This window comes from Clinocottus analis, unplaced genomic scaffold, assembly GCF_023055335.1.
Source record: "Clinocottus analis isolate CAN_PGR_092001 unplaced genomic scaffold, fCliAna1.0.p SCAF_2, whole genome shotgun sequence".
In the NCBI taxonomy this organism is placed as follows: domain Eukaryota; kingdom Metazoa; phylum Chordata; class Actinopteri; order Perciformes; family Cottidae; genus Clinocottus; species Clinocottus analis.
Genome location: NW_027175931.1, coordinates 23,470,377 through 23,488,316, shown reverse-complemented (window position 1 = coordinate 23,488,316; position 17,940 = coordinate 23,470,377). Strand labels below are relative to the sequence as shown.

The following is a 17,940-nucleotide window of genomic DNA, read 5'->3' as shown; positions in this document are numbered from 1 at the left end:
CCACTGTGCCGCCATGTTTGCAGAAGTGGGCCACTCCTTCACACAGGCTGACCCCCTCCAACACACACACACACCTCGCTCCACATGTCTGAGGCTATAAAAGGAAAGGGGGTGAAGACTAGCCTTTGGGGAGTGTGCAGTAAGAACGTATGCACACACACACACACACACTTTAACTCTTCAAAGTGAGTAAGTCTGCTGCCCTGTAGCAAAAGCACCCTCAGAAATAGGTGCACGAGCTCGCTAACGCTACGCTAGCTGCTCTGCACCCAGATGTTGGGATGATTCAGACACCTGCATCAGTTCAATGTCATGTCTCTGCAGGAGTAATGCCGCACAGGTTTGGCAGCGATGCATGATGGGGGATTTTTAAGGATTTGACTTAATGATAGAACTCAGCTCTGTTTTTTTTGTTACCATTAATAATTTGTTAAACAAACTTAATGTGAAGAATTGAAGTGTACAAACTCTGCAAAACTTTTTTTATATTTTTTAAATGAAATAGTTGTGACATTATATACAGCAATCAAAGAGAAATTTAGCGACAACAACATTCTTAGTTAAAAAAATATATATATTATAATCTGCTTGATCAGGACTCTGTGGGTGTGGTTAGATTAGATTTGATTGTGTGTCATTTGTCAGTGGATGGAAGTACTCTACAGCTGCACTTTAAACCAGCAAGATAAAAGCACAGATATGAGAATCAATGTGTCCATCACTCGCTTTCATCTGACACTTAATACAATGTGATATATGTCTAGCATCTCATTCTGGACCTTAAATTCAGTCTGTTGATTGTTTATGTGGTTTGAATAACATTAATTTAACACAAATAAGATGCAGAGAAAAGCTGCAGAACCAGTGAGTGTTTGATATTTCTGCTTGATTGAGGACTTGGCCATTAAAAACCTAGATCCCGGCTGATTGTGAAGAACTGACGAATGAACTGAACTCTAATTTCATCTTTCGGTGTTTCACCTCCAGCTCGGCACACTCGACGCAGATACGAGCGACGCCTTCTCGTGTAATCAATAACAGGATGAATCTCTCTGGCATTGCATCAGGCTTTTAATTAGCTCTGTGCTCTTTTACGTTCACCCATAAAATTACAGATTGTATGCTTCAGTGTGAAAGTAGCAAAGGTCTCCGCTGCACTAAGAGCAGAGATTCATAATTACTAGCACATTATTTTTGAATTTCCTGCCCAAATAAACAAAGCAAAGTCAACAGCCGCCAGACGATTTAGTGCTGCACGACTTTGTAGTCGTGCAAAAAAGATCCTTGCAGTGATTTCAGAGCGATGAGCATTGAAACACTGGGCAGGAATCCAAAAACCTCAATAAATTGACGCATTTCACCAAAAGGAAATTATTCTACTGCTATTTTTTTCCATTGTATTCTTTCAGTGTCAGCAGTGGGATTCTTCCTTAAGTCCCTCCTTCCATGATTTATTTTTTTTGTGGAGAGGGTGGCCAGGTATGAATAGTGACTAATCAGCAGCAAATTCATTCCACTCTTAGTCGTGTAAATTGATTAACAAGCAACAAATGTCAAAGACACTTGCAGGTTCCATGCAGTGTCTGCTGTTGATCAGACACAACAAGCAATTTGAAGGTGTCACCTTGGGGCGTATAGGACACTATGACGAGCACGAGTAGCATTTCTCTTATTATAGAGAGCAAAGCTCAAGTTTAATTCAACTGAAAAATCCTGCTTCTCTGTCAGTCCCCTTCAGCCTGAATAAAACACCTGATTGTTGTTCCAGCTCTGGAACGATCTGACACAACAATTGTCAAATAGGTTATGAGGAGACAATGTAGAAAATAGTCCTTGCAGAGAAATACACAGGCCAAAGATCCCATCTTCTCAATATCAACAGCTCTGTCTGAACAGCCAGTGGATGTGGCACACCCCTCATGGTCATATCGGGCAGCAGGGATGCACCAGACAGAAAATCACACAGTAAACGGTGACCATCCTCTGAACACACACACAGACACACTCTCTTACCTCATCAGTCTCCATCTGGCATCCTTCAGCATGCTCTCCTTCTCGCCCATCTCCCTCCCGCTGCAACGGCAGCTGGCGGCGAATACGAAGATGTTTCGGGACGCCACTCGCCGGGATACAACCCCTTCCAGCGGGAAAAGGAGGAGGAGAGGAGAGGGAGGAGGTGACACGCCGCCGAAGCAGAACTAACGCGAATTCTGGGAGTATGAGTCCTGGTTCAGTTGGGTTTTTTTTTTGTTTTTTTTTGCCAATTCACGTTTACGTGCAGTTGCGGCGCCGCGCCTGAAGGGGGCGACATCGTACCGAGAAGTGAAGTCAAATCTCTGCACACGGTGACCTCCAACTAAGATTCTGACCCGTGATTGTGGCTCCGAAAGGACCACAAATTAGCAGTAGCTTCAAAGATAGCCACGGTGTAAACGATGGTAAGCCTGGGCTCACGGTCTATTGTAGTTTCCTTGGTTGCTTCCTTGAAATTTTATTAAAACAACTGGAGGATATTAAACGATATATCCAAAGACCTCAACGTAACGCGAACGTTACGTTACGCTAACGTTACATCGTCAGACCCGCCATTAACGGTTGCGCTATATGCTGACAGAGACACGCAATTAATACATGTATTAAATAATAAAATAAGTCACATATCTAAAGTTTTAAACCCCATTTAAACAGATGACCGCTCATTCAACGTCCAACTCTCTCATGTCGTCTGAAATCAACAGTTACCCGTTAATTCGACTTTTCGTTACCGTCAGTACAATTTCATAGACTTCCGTTTTTTGCGAGAACTATCAAAATAAAAGACCTTGACCAAAATGCCCCAAACTGAACACGTTGGTCACACAACAAAGTCACATATAGGGGGAGTGCAACAGCTAACATTTAAATGGTCATGTGGGTCAAATGTCTGTATATTTACTAGCTGTGTTGATTGCAACTTCCTGTTTTACATAACTATTGCTTAATGTTACAGTAAGATTACCACATTGCCAAGAAATAAAGCACCTAAAAACGTTTTTTTTTCCTTTCCATTTTCATTTTCCCTGTGAGTTCACTGATCTACTTTCGAAAGCAAATCCAAATGTTTTTTTGCATTTGTTTTAGGTGATTAGAACCCAGCGTGCATTGACTGCATGATTCGGTGCATCTTTCCCTGCTTTTGAATGCCATGTCGCCCACTCTCTCTGCCAGTCAGTTAGCTTCCTGCAGCGAAGAAGCCACCTCTGCAGACTTAGGGACATTAATGTCCCCTGTTTGGTCGCCTCTTCCTCTTAGTGCGTTAAAACAAGGATGCCTTTGAGCCTCCCTGTCCAGCTGCACTGCCACATTCACGAGCACAAACACTACCTCCCTGTGTAATGGCTTGCTACCCTGAGAAATGACAGAAAGAGTTAAAAAAAAAAAAAAAAGGAAGAAGAAAATGAACAAATCAGAGTGATGGACGTGATTCAGGGGACGCTTGAGACCCTGGAATGAACAAATCTAGGAGGGGAGACTCTACGGGAGACAGGCGCGTGTCAGGATTCAACAATGTTCCCAGACATCAGACGATTTCTTTTCAGGAACCGATTCTTTTGCCAAGTTCAGACAGTGCCTCCAGAAAAAAACTGCATCAAAAAGTGACACTGAGTTGTGGCCTGTTTTTTGTTGTTTTTTGTTTTGATGCTCTGAGAAAAAGAACCACAGATGCCGTTTCCTGAAGTACACTGATAGTGCTCAGATTATTGCTCATCACTATCTCCCTCTAGCTCTCCTCATCCTTCCTCTATGGGTACTGCATTTGTGTTCACCATTCTATCTTTCTATCTCGATTGCTCTCTCTCTCTCTCTCTCTCTCCCCTCCCCCTTGGACACACACACGCACATACAAACACAGTTAAACGCACACACAGAAACTGATGCGAGTTCCCCTATCTGTCAGAGCCAGTTCCTCCATTTAAGATGCTGACTTGTTTATGTTGAAGGGGAAAGTGAATGACTTTTGTTAGCTCTTGCACTCTACTTTGAGGCTCTTTTTTTTGGTTCTTCTTTCAGCATGTCCACCTTGTTGCAGGCGGAGGGAGCGTGAAGTCTGTTTTGTCGCGGATTTGTGGTTGGCGGATACCTCCAGACAGCGCAGAGAGAGAGGGAGGTTGACTGACACGGAGCGGATTGACAAGCAGAGAGAGAGAGAGAGGAGTCTCGTCCATGACCGGCAGGTGGGCAGCCCTCGGACCCAGCAGCTCTCCGTCCTGTGCCCGCTCTTGCTGCCCTGGACATATAAACTCATAGAGGACACAGAAGAGGAGGAGGAAGAGGAGGAGGAGAAGGAGGTGGAGCAGGGTCAATCATGGAGCTGTAGGGGACACGCTCAGATGCCCGTGCGGATTACCAGTGGAGGAGGAGTGCCGCTAAGGAGAAGAGCTCTGCAATGAACAAGACCAAGAGGTAATTAAGAAGAGGGAAGCGAACCAAAAGTGAGAGAATCTGGTGCACTCGGACCCCCCCCACCCTCGCAAGTCTTAGCAAGTGTTGAGTCTGAGTATGTGTCAGCAGGCTTGTGTGCAGCAGAGACGTGTGAACTGTGAGGTTGTGAGAGGCAGTGTGGTTTGTGCAAAGACTCTTGACAATTTGAAAGAGAAACAAGGGTGTTTTAGTTGTGTGTTCTCTGGCACTTTTGTTTTTTAAACTAGACAGAGGGTCGTGGAGAAAGAGAGAGACTTTTGTGTTAAAACAAAAAAGGTTTCACACACATACACATACACAGAGCGGTCACTGCTGTTTGACCTGTATAAATATCAACATCGCAAATGGTTTGTGTGTTTACTACACACAAGCGTGTTCTGACATTCAACAGTTGCTCACCTTTCCATGGAAAATACGTTCTGCGTTTCGAACGTGTCCTGCTAATCTGTTGGTTCAGTGATGTTTGTTTGTGTGTGTTTTTTTATTTATTTTTTGCAATAGATCTTGGATACTGATGAGAAACTAGTAGCCTGTGTTTTCAGTGCTTTTTTTCTTTACTGCTGTAGTTTTGACCACAGCTCTTATCAGATTGCCTGGAATGAACAAGGTTGGGTGTCAAATGTTAAGGGAGTCAGATGTGTGTTATGTGTGATTCAGCTACCTGAGTTTAAGGTGGACTGACGGTGCGAGAGTCACCATTGTGCTTCCCCTTCAGTGGAGAGGTTATCTCATCGTGCTTTTTTAAACACCCATTTCTCAATACCAAGTTCACTTTTTCTAAATAAATCTTCACACAGTCAGCACAGAAGAGAACAGAAGTAAATGTGTACTAAACTTTGGATAATCTTGCTTTGACACACAATGCAAACAGTTTTCTCACTCAAACTAAAATAAAACCGCCGTGTATCATGTGTGCATACCATACATGTATGCATATACATACATACCATGAAAGGACTTTACAATTAGACTGAAATCTAAAATGTTATTTAAATAAACAAAAAGAGGGTCCAGGTGAGGCCGATCCACTCACAGAATGGTTCACGGCCCTTTCCACGATGGTGGCACCTGTGCTTCTCCTTACTCTTCATTCCTCATCGCCATTCTGTCCCAGGAGTGTTTTGCGAGAGATGACGTAAGGTCTGGTGTGCACGAGAACAGGTGTCCCAATGCAAAATACAGAGATTACTTTATCTGTAGTAATTCTGTGCAGGCGATACATAGGCGTTATTTTGTTTTGCATGGGTGAAAATACCTTTGCACATGCAAAAATAGCAACTGAAAACAAAACAACCAAAAAATCTTATTGAAGCATGCTGCAGCATTTCTGATTCCTTTTCTGTGAGGTTGTACAAACCGTGCAATGAAGAAGTGACATTTTTGTTCATGTTGAATAAATAAACAAATAAATACAGATACTTCAATATTGATGCACATTGTCGTGCTGTTGATAGTGGCTTTGTTAGGTCATTGTGTGGTGAGTGACAAAGTGATCCTGTTTTGGTTGCAACACTGCATTGTGGATGTTTGTGAACAGTTATCTAAAAGGGAACTCAATATAGACAAATGTGGGACAAAATGTGTGTCCCTATGACGTGAGGAAAGAGGAAAGATTTGGTTTTAGGTTGGGACAAATTCAGGTTACGGTTACAGTTTAGGTTTAGGTTAAGGTAAGACTAACAGTAAGGTTTAGGATTAGGACTCCAGAAAGTCAATGTCCCCAATAGTCATAAAAACACTAGTGTGTGTGTGTGTGTGTGTGTGTGTGTGTGTGTGTGTGTGTGTGTGTGTGTGTGTGTGTGTGTGTGTGTAAGAGAGAGACAGAGGATGAAGAGAAAGAAACAATTGGTGCTGATAGCATGAGAAGTTGCCCAGGTATGATTTCATTGTCTGACTCATTGTTGGCTTCAGTCCCAAACAGTTTCTACTTCGTAGATGTTTGCTGCAATCTTCTTGATGACAACCACAATGGTTGGTACAGTGGCTTTATTGTTGCACCAAATGCATGAACGGATCAGTGCAAAAGATGCAGAGGGAACAAGAGTGCAGGTTGAGAGAGAGAGAGAGAGAGAAAGAGAGAGAGAGAGAGAGAGAGAGGAGGGGAGGAGGGAGGAGGGCTCACAAACAAGGCCTTCAAAGGGCCCTGGCTTCAATTAATCAATTAAGGAAAGAAAGAGAGGAATTTGCATATCCCCCCCGCCAGTGTGTGAGCGAGAGAGGGGAAAAGGGGGTGGGGGGAGGCTGGATTGGATCTGTTGCCAGGATTCTTGACACGGATGGGAAAGGGAGTGAGGGGGGCGATTTCCAAAGAGGGGGGGAAAAGGAGAAGCTATTTCCTGAATGGCTTGAATAGAGCAAGGACGAAGGAATAGGAGGAAAAAAAGTGTGTGAAGTGAGGAAAAAGGAGGCGTGGAAGGTTTTCCTAAAACCAAATCAGTGATATGATGGACCCACACTCGTTCAGTAGCGCTCCGAGATGAGGCAGCTCGGGGTTTCGCCCTCATTGTCATTCACAGGAGGATTTCCCCTTTCCACTGTCGAGTGTCAGCGGCGACGTGTTTCCATGGATGCACAGTTAAACATTATTTTGTTGTCTTAGGCTAAAAAGGTGAATGCAAATGTAACTGGACAGTATAACAGTCCAGCGCACGCCGGCTCTATTTACAAACAGCTCTCTGTCGCCAAGGCCGGCCTGGCTCGTTACACAGAAAAGATATACCAGGGACCTGCTCGGCACTCTGGGGGAAATTCCCCAACAGACGCTGTGACATCAATAACATTTCCCCCATCAGCACTTCTGTTTGTAGTAGCGTCTCTCGCCTCATGTGCGGCCGCTTCGACGGGCAGATTCACTCTGAGTCAATGGGAGAGATGACAGGTTGTAAAGGGCACCGAGATAAGAAAGCCACCGATTGGCCAACATGTGCGGCGATGAATCAATCGTTTCAGTTTTTTGCACTTTGTAAAACCCAAACTTGTCCAAAAAAAAAAAGAAAAAGAAAAGGTACGTGTGGAGATGGAAAATGTGAAAATGCGTTCGTCGAGCAGAAATGCAAGGCGGGCACTTGTTCCAGCTTCTTCTTCATCATTGTCAAACACGTAATACTTAGTGGTTTTGGACTAACAAACAATACGGAGGCTCATAGTCTGTCGATATTTTGAATCAATTCCTCATTAATTGAAAACATACAGTCGTATATATTTTATAAGATAAAAGGTCAAGTTGGGGGCCGGTGGTTTGGATTCCTTAGAATTAAATAGTCTTTTATTGATTATTTCTTTCCACAGATGCTAATCAGTTGAAGCAGATGAACGTTTCGACCAAACACAACGACCCTGAGGACTATTTCTCTCCGCGTTTTAAAAACCACTCAATGCACCCGTGCATTTCCAAGGGCGGCATTTTGCACTGAAAATCCAAACACAACTCGCTCTCACTGGAACATTGTGTGTAGACACAAAACAGGTGTGTGCTAACTGAAAAGAAAACATGGATTACAGTTTTTCTTTTTTCTATTGCAAATACACATTTTTGGAAATGGGCCTCTCTCTCTCTGCTCGGTTGGTTCCCATTGCTGTTAAAAAGAGGCACTCTTTTTAAAGTGCTTACATCCTAACTGACAAGTCGACAAGCAAACAATTAGGTGTTCAGACACGTGGTTTGGTCAATTGGTGCACGGCTGTGGAGTTTAGAAATGCAGAACAAGTGACTTTATGTCAGATTCCTGTCTTCAACAAATTGGGTGCGAAGAGGAAAATGTGTTTTGAAGACTTGAGTTCTTTGCTTTTCCGAGCATCAGTTTTAAAAAGGGTGCTTCATGTGTCATTTCAGTGTGTTTTTTCACAAATGAAATTTCTTGGATATTAAATCCATTTTAAGGAGCTTAGTGAAACCCCCAAGCTGCAGGCGTCTTAAGCCCTTTTGACGTTGTTTACTGGTCGGCTAATTCTCTCAACCAACAGAGTCAAGTGAAGTCAATATTATTTGTATAGCCTCAAAATCACACGTTACACAACAGCCTCAAAGGGGCTCGACAGTTGGGACAGAAAACTCGAAGGTTTCAGGTTCGAGGGATGCTTCTCATCCTTCACGTCGTCCTAAAGAGCGAACATCACAAAACATGCGGCGAAAAACGAGTGCCTCACGGGGCTGAAGGACAGCATGAACCCGACCTCGACCTATCCTCACTGCACCGCAGCTCTCGGTGGTACGTGCTGTGCTGTTTAGTGTTTTGAAGTCAGTAGCCAGCTGATGTAATGAGGCGAGGAGGAGGAGGAGGAGGAGGAGGAGGAGGAGGAGAGGTGGGGCTCTGTTGTCCAGTTGTCTCCAAACCGGCCGCCTTGGAGGTGGACTAAAAAAAAAAACCCCAACCCCATCAGGGTTAGTGAATCCATGCATGAATGTGTGGTGTGATAACTGCGTGATGACGCGTTGAGGCAGCGAGGCGGCTCGACTCACAAATAGATCAGCTCAAGTCCCCACGTACGCCTGGATGAAGATGTCCACCTGCCTCATGTAAATGATGAAGATGAAGCAAACAATGATTCTGTATGCATGTGTATGTTGAGTTATGCGCCACACACACACACAAGAGAGAGAAGGGGACGCATGTCTGGTCATTCAGCGAACTTGTTGCCAGTTCTCTGAGGGCAAAGTGTTTCCTGGTAATATTGCAGCGGTTCTTTTTTCAAAGGGAGACACACAAACACACTCAATGATTGTGTTTCATTTCAACTTTGGTCTCATCTCTAGAAGTGGCTGCGGGCTCACGGTTCAAATTGTTTGCCTCGAATCAAATTGCAAAAACTGAGGCCGAGATGGTTTGAAGTTTGACAAAAAAAACTGTATGAAAAGGGTCGGTTACTGATTATTGTGTAATGCAATCAGACGTTGCAAAACTGAGCCTCTGATCTGAAGAGGAAGCAATCGCATCACGACACACAGCCGTCTCTTGTGTCTTTTTGAGGGCATTCGAGAAGCCCTTAATTGAAGAGTCAACACTACAGCAAAGAAGCACAGATCCCCGAGCTCCATTGGATGAAAGTTGTTGTTTTTCCTCCTTTCTGACCTCACTCAGCATCAATCCAGCTGCAACGGTGTGCAATGCACGACCTTTCGTCATTCATTTTTAGTCCAGGCTCTCCCTTGGTTCTCGACCCTTGTGAGGCGACTTCACCTTCTCAGACGGGCTGTTTTACACACCCAAGGAGGTGAAATAATATTCTGTACGTCACAGGAAGAAGAAAAGAAAAACAAACCAGGCAAACTGAACAAATGTTTTATTTCTCAATGGAACCGTTACGACACCGATTTTACCATCTGACGGTAAATGTTGCTCATCGACCACAGAAGTGTTCACACGCTGTCGCTCACGCGCATGCATCCATCATCAGTCCTGCACACTGGACATCACATCCCGGTGTGTAGTGCACATAAGCTCTTCTGCAAGCGCATGCAGAGCGCGGAACAGGAACATGCTTTTGCTGAGGAAACCCAGGATCGGTGTGGATGTGGGACATGTTGTAGTGCTGACCTCAGGTGTGACGCAATATTGTACTTTTGTCAGCCTCACTCCAGATTCTCGTTGGTATACCGCAGCCAGTGTTTCAAAGCGTGCATCGGTATCGCACATTGTAATGAGTATTAAAAACCTAACTTTGTCAAGTGGTTTGAAATAGCAGATCAAGGTAAAGTCGGCGCCTTAACAATCATCATCTGCTATTTTAAACCACTTGATGAAGTTATTTTTTAAATACTCATAATAATTTATACCCTGTGAAATAATAGTGCATTGCTCTGTCCTGCACTTGCATTGAAAGGAGTTTAAAACAACTGAAGCTAGGGGCTACATGTTCCAACGAGGATGGGCGTTTCTGACCAAATAGAGCAGAACTTTTTTACAAGCGCAGCGTGTAAAAAAAATACAATGAACCTGTCTGTCGCGGAACCAAATGCTTCCTTCCCCTTTAGTTGTTCACAGTTGTTTTGCTGGTGCACAATGCTTGAGGCCGCTGCAGCGCTGCAGAACAGCTTATCAGATGTCGGGGAGCTGCGTTTCCTCAGATGCTGACCTGCACTGCCTCACCACACTCTGCTCTACTTGTTTCTAGGCTACTTATACTCCTTGTCTCTCTCTCTCACGCTCTCTCTCCCTCTCTCTCTCTCTCAGGAAGGCCAATGGAGAGAGCAGGAAGCTGGTCCCGCGGAGGAGGAACACATGTCCCAGTCCTCAGGACATCACCCGGGCCCTGCAGAGCCCCAGCTCGGCCCCCAGCGCCAGCGCCGCCAGCCTGGATGAGCTCATACAGCGCTGCCTGAACTGCTTCGGTCAGTCTCTGTCCCAGCGCGTTTGCATGTGTTCCCAAAGTTTGTCATGTGCCTTTACCCTTTATCACAGCCAGGTTATATAAATGAGGGATGAGGGAGAGTGAGGGGGGGGATCCAGGGCGAGAGAGACTGACAGGGAAGGAGCGAGCGAGGGAGACAAAGCGCAGTCTCATACAATCAAGCTTTGTTTAGTTGGGCTGCAGAGGCCAACTAGCTATTCCCATGCAATGGTAAACTATACAGATCTCTCTCTCTCCTCTGCTTCTCTTTCCTTGGGCTCAATGGTCAGGTCATCCAAATCACACACACAAAAAACAACAAAAAAAACGTTAAGATACCCAAACTAGTGTCTGTCACATCTAGTACATTTAAGTTGCAGAAAAAATAAGATAATATAATATAAAGCTAATAAGAAAATAAGGCACTTAAGATATAGTGACTAACACTCTTCATGTCCTATTATAATGTATGATGTTAATTGTATATTAAGTAAATTAGAGACGTTTGTCTCGACCTTTTGTTTCTTTATTTATTTCTGCTGTAGGTCACAGTTGGATGTATCTCATACAGTAGGCGACAGGCAGTAAACAACCGGGGCAGGTTGTCATGTCATCGCCAGGTTAACACAGACAAACACTCACACCTACAAGGAAATTAAAATAGTAATAATAAAGAAATCCACCTGAGCGAAAAAGAAAAAGCACCTACAAGAAAACCACAATGAAAATCCCCAACCCTGAAATAACTAAGTGACTGACAAAATTAAACTAAATGAACTGGTCTGAGCTGCTGGACCTGAGCCGCCAGTGTTTGTTGTTGTTGTCGTTGTCGTCGTTGTCACTGCTGTTGTTTCTGACCGCGTTTAATCCCGCGGCGCTGTGCTTCGGTTTGCAGATTTGGAGGGGAAGCTCTCCAGCCCCAGAGGGACCCAGCTGGTCCACATGACCCTGATGATGCACAGTTGGGTCGTGCCGTCTCAGATGTTCGCCCAGAAACTCCTCGCCCTATATCCTCCACTGTCGCTCTGTGCGGCGCCGCCGGTCCCCGCCGGTGTGCACGGCTTCCGATCACATGTCTGCTCATTAATCAGATCAGGGAACAGGCATGGCTTTGTTTTGTCGGGCGAAAGCAGATTTTGAAGCGCATATCCCTGCTGCCGGTGTTTAGTGTAACGTTGCGCCGTTTCCCGCACGCCTTTGATTCGGTGTTTGGATCCTTGACTCCTTCTCTCACTTATAAGGATTGCCCCTCCGACAAGAGGGGGCCGAAACGGACGCAGATCTGCAACCTCATCAGGTGAGTGACGGCCCGACTGGGACAGAGACCGCTTGCCCCGTCTCCATCTGCGGGGGTTTGTAAGCATTGTTCTTTTCCCCTCGTCCTGCTTGGTGGCAAGGCAGTGGATCAGCCAGTTCCCGGCGGTGTTCGAGGCGGACCCCCTCCTTGAGCAGACCATGGGGGACCTGTGGGCGCTGGTCCGCTCAGACAGAGAGGAGACGCACTCGCAGCTCATCGACACCTCCTGCTTGTGAGTTTGATTCACCGTCACGCCCCCGAGGAACTTTGGTTGTTTGGCCACAGCTTAAACATGTCCTTCTATAAGTAGATAAGGGAGTTGTTGTGTAGAAGAACAAGTCTATTTTTGTCCTGTTTCTTTTCCTAGAGGCCCTCATGTGAACATATTCCACGCGCCCTCGCCCTCTGTGAAGAAGAGGAAGGTGTCTTTGATCTTCGACCACATGGAGCCAGATGAGATGGCCCAGCACCTCAGCTACCTGGAGTTCAAAAACTTCTGCAACGTTTCAGTAAGTTTAGAGAACAACTTCTCACTCCACCGCTTCTCTTTTTTTTGATTGAAGGTGCAAAATACAGATTCAATAAATAATTATTGTAATTATCCAACCAAAAGGAACATTAAATAGCCAAACGTTATCTATTATAATAATCAAAACCGTGCTGGTGACAGAGAGTTCAGGACAACACCTTCCATTGACTTCAGCGTGATATAATCATACCATGTTTATTATGAATAAATCATATACATCTGCTTCAGCTATCAATATTTACATGGCCAGACTCAAATCCTTCATAGAGTACAAATATTAAAATATAGCATCCTTTCTTTGATTTCGTGGGTAAGATTCAGATGTTCTCTCTTCCAGTAGAAAAGAGTAGAAACATCATCTTCTCGTTGCAGTCACGTGGTGACAGAATCTACCTGCTTGTACACCTGAGTAAAGAAACATTGCTGGAGTTGTTTTCCTGTCTGCAGTTCATGGACTATCGAAGCTACGTGATGCGAGGCTCGGTGAGGGACAACCCGGCTCTGGAGCGCTCGGTCATGATGTGTAACGGCGTGTCCCAGTGGGTCCAGCTGATGATCCTCAGCAGACACACGGCCCAGCAGAGAGCCCAGGTCTTCACTAAGTTCATCCACGTGGCTCAGGTACCCGAATGAAGGGCTCCGAGGGATTTCTGGCTGTTGTTTGATCGTAAAGCAGTAACTTCACGCGCTGTCACTCCGCTCTTTCCTCCGTAGAAGCTCCGAGCGCTGCAAAACTTTAACACTCTAATGGCAGTGACTGGAGGCCTCTGCCACAGCTCCATCTCCCGCCTCAAAGACACCTCGAACCTGCTGCCTCCTGACGTCACTAAGGTTTTTCAGATATTACACATAACCACAAGTCTGTTGTTGACTGCCTCACCACAAAGATGTCATGGTGACACTTTTCTTTCTTGAGTCCTTCTGCTTCTTGAACTGTGACATTTCTTTGTCTTCGTGTTTGTCTGTTGCAACTATTTAATATCTTTTTATCAAAAGAAAGTTGTGTGTTTGTTTGCTTTCACCTTGTCTGAAACTAGCGCAGCACGTGTGCCGGTTTCAGAAATCAGTTGAACTTGTTACATATATAACTCATAATTTATAAACAGCAAACTGGAGAATTATTTGGTTCAGGTTTCAATTCTTCTTTCCTTCTGGGTGTCAACTCTTTAACGGCCCTCTTGACGTTTCTCTGTCGTGCACTTATATCTACTTTCCTTCATCTTTGCTCTGTTATATTCAGTAATAACACCATTCATACCCTAAAATACATAACCAACATGTAGCTTGGACCAGATTCAAGTTACAAATTTGATGACTTTAGACTCAATGAAAGAATTCGACACCAATGACTCATGACTTGACTTGGGCAAAAAGATATGATTTTTGTAATTGTTATATATATATTATCCCGATGTTAAAACAGTATTACATTTGGTTTGTACAAACTCATAAACATTGCGTTTGAACAAATGACGTTTACAAGAAAGACTAAGTCATCAAATGTTGGAACATGCTGACAGAAATTTATGCCGGAGGTTTTCAGCCAAATGTTTTTATTAAACTATATTTGCGTTTCATTTTCCCGGCTGTGCTAAAGTCCAACACAGCTGGGGAGACAAATGGCCGCTGTCTTCATTTCTCGCCTCTCTCCTGATCGCCCCTCTCTCTCTCAGGCCCTGAGTGAGATGACGGAGCTGCTCTCCTCGCGCAGCAACTACATCAACTACCGCCGGCTCTACAACGTGTGCAGCGGCTTCAAGGTGCCCATCCTGGGCGTCCACCTGAAGGACCTGATCTCGCTGAACGAGGCCCTGCCGGACTACGTCAACGAGGACAAGATCAACCTGAGCAAGCTGGAGCACCTGTACAGCAACATCAGTGACCTGGTGGCCATCCACAGCTGCACGCCGCCCTTCGAGGCCAACAAAGACCTTCTGCATCTGCTCACGGTACGAGACCGGCAGGAGGAAACGGCTTTTTATTTTTATTTTAAAGAAATCGGATGAAAGAAACCCCCATGAGGAGCATCTTTACATTGTGTTCTTTTGATGTTTCAGCTCTCTTTAGATTTATACTACACCGAGGATGAGATATATGAGCTTTCATACAACAAGGAGCCCAAGAACACCAAGATCCAGGTCAGTAAGGCCACATATTCCTCTTTGAAGTCGTGCTCCATCTAATGCCACCGGGCTCACATGTGTTTCAACCTCTTCTCACAAGAGGAGGGACACTCGTGTGCTCTCTGTGTGGGTGTAACATCTTTCCTCAAAACAAAAGCACAGGCTCGGTGCTGTAATGCATCAAGATCGACCACATCAAAGCGCTGTACGTTAGAGAAGCGTGTTATGTGGTGGGCGCGCTCTTTTCTATTTCTTCCCCTTCTTGTTTGTCACATGTACAGTCCCTTTGCGTCTCATCCCTTCATATGTCGGCCCACAGCCTGCAGCTCCGGTTAAAGCGCCTGTAGTGGCGGAGTGGGGCTCAGGGGTCACCCCCAGACTCGACCCCGACACCATCTCCAAGCACGTCAAGCAGACGGTGGATGTGAGTATTTGACACTGCAGCCACCTCCCGCCTTCTTTCACTTCCTTATTACTCGGCAGAACAAAGCAGAACTAAACCAACCAACCGCTCTCTGGCAAGCGGCAACTGCGTCTCTGATCGCTCTGTCGCCCCCTGCAGTCCATCATGAAGAACTACGACCAGAGCCAGCACGGTTACATTGCACTGGAGGACTTTGAGAAAATAGCAGCCAACTTCCCCTTCTCCTTCTGCACTCACGAAACTGACAGGTGAGGAAGCCGCCACGCGCACGGAGGCCTGTTACTGTGACGCCGTGGGGTGTTGAGTGTTGGTTTACGCAAAACCAGAAAAATCCCAACTCACCCTGTTCTGCGCGCAGGGAGGGACAAATCAGCCGTGAAGAAATCACCTCTTACTTCATGAGGGGAATGTCTATCTGTGCCAAGCTGGGCTTCAACTTCAACGCACACAACTTCCATGAAACCACGTACAAACGGCCCACCTTCTGCGAGACGTGTGGAGGCTTTGTGAGTGTCCATTCTCTCTTTTTATACATAATAATGGGCAACAAAGCTGCTATATCACATGTACCGGGTCTGTTCTCTTGTAGATGTGGGGCGTCATCAAACAGGGCTACCACTGTAAAGGTAAGATCACACGTCATCAGTCATCAGCTTGAGAGGGATCTGCCTCTCAAGGTTGTGGAAGTAATTAGTTCGGTGAGCTGACGCTTCACGTGGCAGCGCTCCCTTTGAAGTCTCACCGTCTTCTTTTGTGTCTTCTGTCTCTCAGACTGTGGGATAAACTGTCACAGACACTGCAGAGATCGGGTGGCGATGGAGTGCTTAAAGAAACACAAAAACACAACGGGGTCCTGTCCGTGCACCCCGGCCCCCAACTCAAGAACCAAAGGTAACAGTCGGAGCGCGTCCCGTTCTCCGTCACATTGCAGGACGCGATCGACCCCGAACCCGTTTCATTTATTTGCCCTTTACCTGTCAGGTTCAGAGGACGACGCCTTCGTTTACCCTCAAAGTAACGAGACGGAAAACCACCAGGGCGTGTCGGACTGCTCCACTCAGACGGATCCGGGAGTGTGGACGCCGGAGAAAAGGGACAAGAGGGGAAACCACCACAACTCTCTTGTGCACGCATCGCCGGAGAGAAGGGTGAGACAGAACCAGAGTCCCCGTGTTAGTATCTCATCACAAACAGCGGTACCGGCTGCCTGGACCGCGAATGTTCTACTTTCCTGCAGATGTCGTCACTTCTGCTGGTAGTTATCTAAAGCCTATACTCCCTCTACACGAAAGGTATCTTGCAAATGAACACCAGTTTGGACAATGTCTGCCAAAGACAGACAATATAAAGCCCTGAAGTCGTTTTTAATCGGTTTTCTCGATTTGACATCATTTCTTAAATTCACCTGACATACCCATGTTTCACGTCATACATTGCAGAACATTCACAGCTATCTATATAACGAGGCAACATTGTCATAAGGCAAAAGTGTAAAAACAAAATAGGACTCAAAAGCTGAAAAATGGAATCTCGATTTTTGGAAATTCTTCATATCCCTTATGAAAATATAACTTTACTCATGGGACTCATGGACTTTTTTGGTGATGTAAATTCGTAAAAGGAGAAATATATAAATAAAATGGTATATACAAGTAAATAAATGTCTAAAACAAAACTTTTTATTGGCGTTTTTTTTGTAGAAATGTGGTCTTTTACACCTTTCACCAAAATGATAGAAATAGGGCTGAGAAATGACTTCATGCTGCAGATAAAGCCTCTAAACAGGTGTTTTCTCTCAGGTTGTTTAGACCTCTGGTCACACATCCGGTGTTTTGATGAAGCGACTTTTCAAATATTCAAACTTTTTCCTCACTAGGAAGTGGAAGTGGGGTTTTTCTCCCGACCACATTAAATGTTCGTTTGAGAAGGACGGTTCTTGATTCTGTCTCCTCTGTTGTTCAGCTCAACACACTGCCACTGAGAAACCGAGGCTGCTCCATGCCCGTTTCCTTCCTGCACGAGAAGATGGAGGAGCTCCATCTCCACAAAGACAAGAGCAGAGAACCAGACTGAGCGCTGCGACTGCCAGATCCTCTCACCTCCCCCCGTCACGGACACAAACACCCAGACGCCGCCATGTTTCTGACGAACGCTGCCTCTGACTGGTGTTGAACTGATGAGATTCACTGACCATTCGCGTCAGAACGCCAGCAACCATATGAACGGACTCCCGTGTGTTTCACTGTGATGTTATTTTATTTTTTTGTCAGTCAGTTCGTCTAGTCGGTCAGGCTTCGAGGAACAATCGTCCTGCTGTAATTTATGATCACCTCACTGTGTTTTTAGAACAGGTGCCTTGATTCTCTGGTGCTAAGACTCAACCTCAATCCATTTTCTCATCTGTGACGAAACACAGGAGTTTCATGGTCCTATTTACACATCACACACACACACACACACACACACACACACACACAGGGTAGGAAATAAACACTAACCTTTGAAATTGTCACTTTGGCAGCTGTATGACAACTGTGCTCATGAATTTGGAAAGTATGCCAGCAAAACATTTTTTAAATTGCTATTTGTTTGGTGTCGGGCGACTCGAGGATGTAGGCGTGAGACAATTTGTCAACAAGTAGATATCGGTCAACAGTAGTTGACCGATATGTACCTATGAGGTATGCATGTCTTTATTACCTCTGGTTATGTTATAGGCCAGACAATTTATTACATCCCTGAAGCCCTTTCTTCAGGGCGATAATGGACTTAGGTCATC

The 17,940-nt window shown here is 45.2% G+C and overlaps 2 protein-coding genes across 2 annotated transcripts in view; one reads left to right on the top strand and one right to left on the bottom strand.

Moving 5' to 3' along the window:
• ryr1b (ryanodine receptor 1b (skeletal)) overlaps nt 1-2,153 on the bottom strand; it is a 66,527-nt gene extending 64,374 nt beyond the window's left edge. Inside the window, exon 1 of the mRNA XM_068585254.1 lies at nt 2,014-2,153. The gene's annotated coding sequence lies outside the window, so the exon portion shown is untranslated. The remainder of the gene's footprint in view (nt 1-2,013) is intronic.
• A 125-nt stretch (nt 2,154-2,278) lies between these two features.
• rasgrp4 (RAS guanyl releasing protein 4) lies at nt 2,279-17,620 on the top strand. Its single transcript, XM_068585266.1, has 18 exons — nt 2,279-2,438; nt 4,051-4,443; nt 10,632-10,789; nt 11,684-11,795; nt 12,023-12,085; nt 12,186-12,317; nt 12,453-12,594; nt 13,062-13,235; nt 13,329-13,445; nt 14,288-14,563; nt 14,672-14,752; nt 15,057-15,161; nt 15,300-15,409; nt 15,520-15,667; nt 15,751-15,787; nt 15,933-16,052; nt 16,143-16,309; nt 17,124-17,620. The coding sequence occupies exons 2-18, from the start codon at nt 4,427-4,429 to the stop codon at nt 17,232-17,234; spliced, it is 2,070 nt and encodes a 689-aa protein (XP_068441367.1). The 5' UTR covers nt 2,279-2,438; nt 4,051-4,426; the 3' UTR covers nt 17,235-17,620.
• The last annotated feature ends 320 nt before the right edge of the window (nt 17,621-17,940 follow it).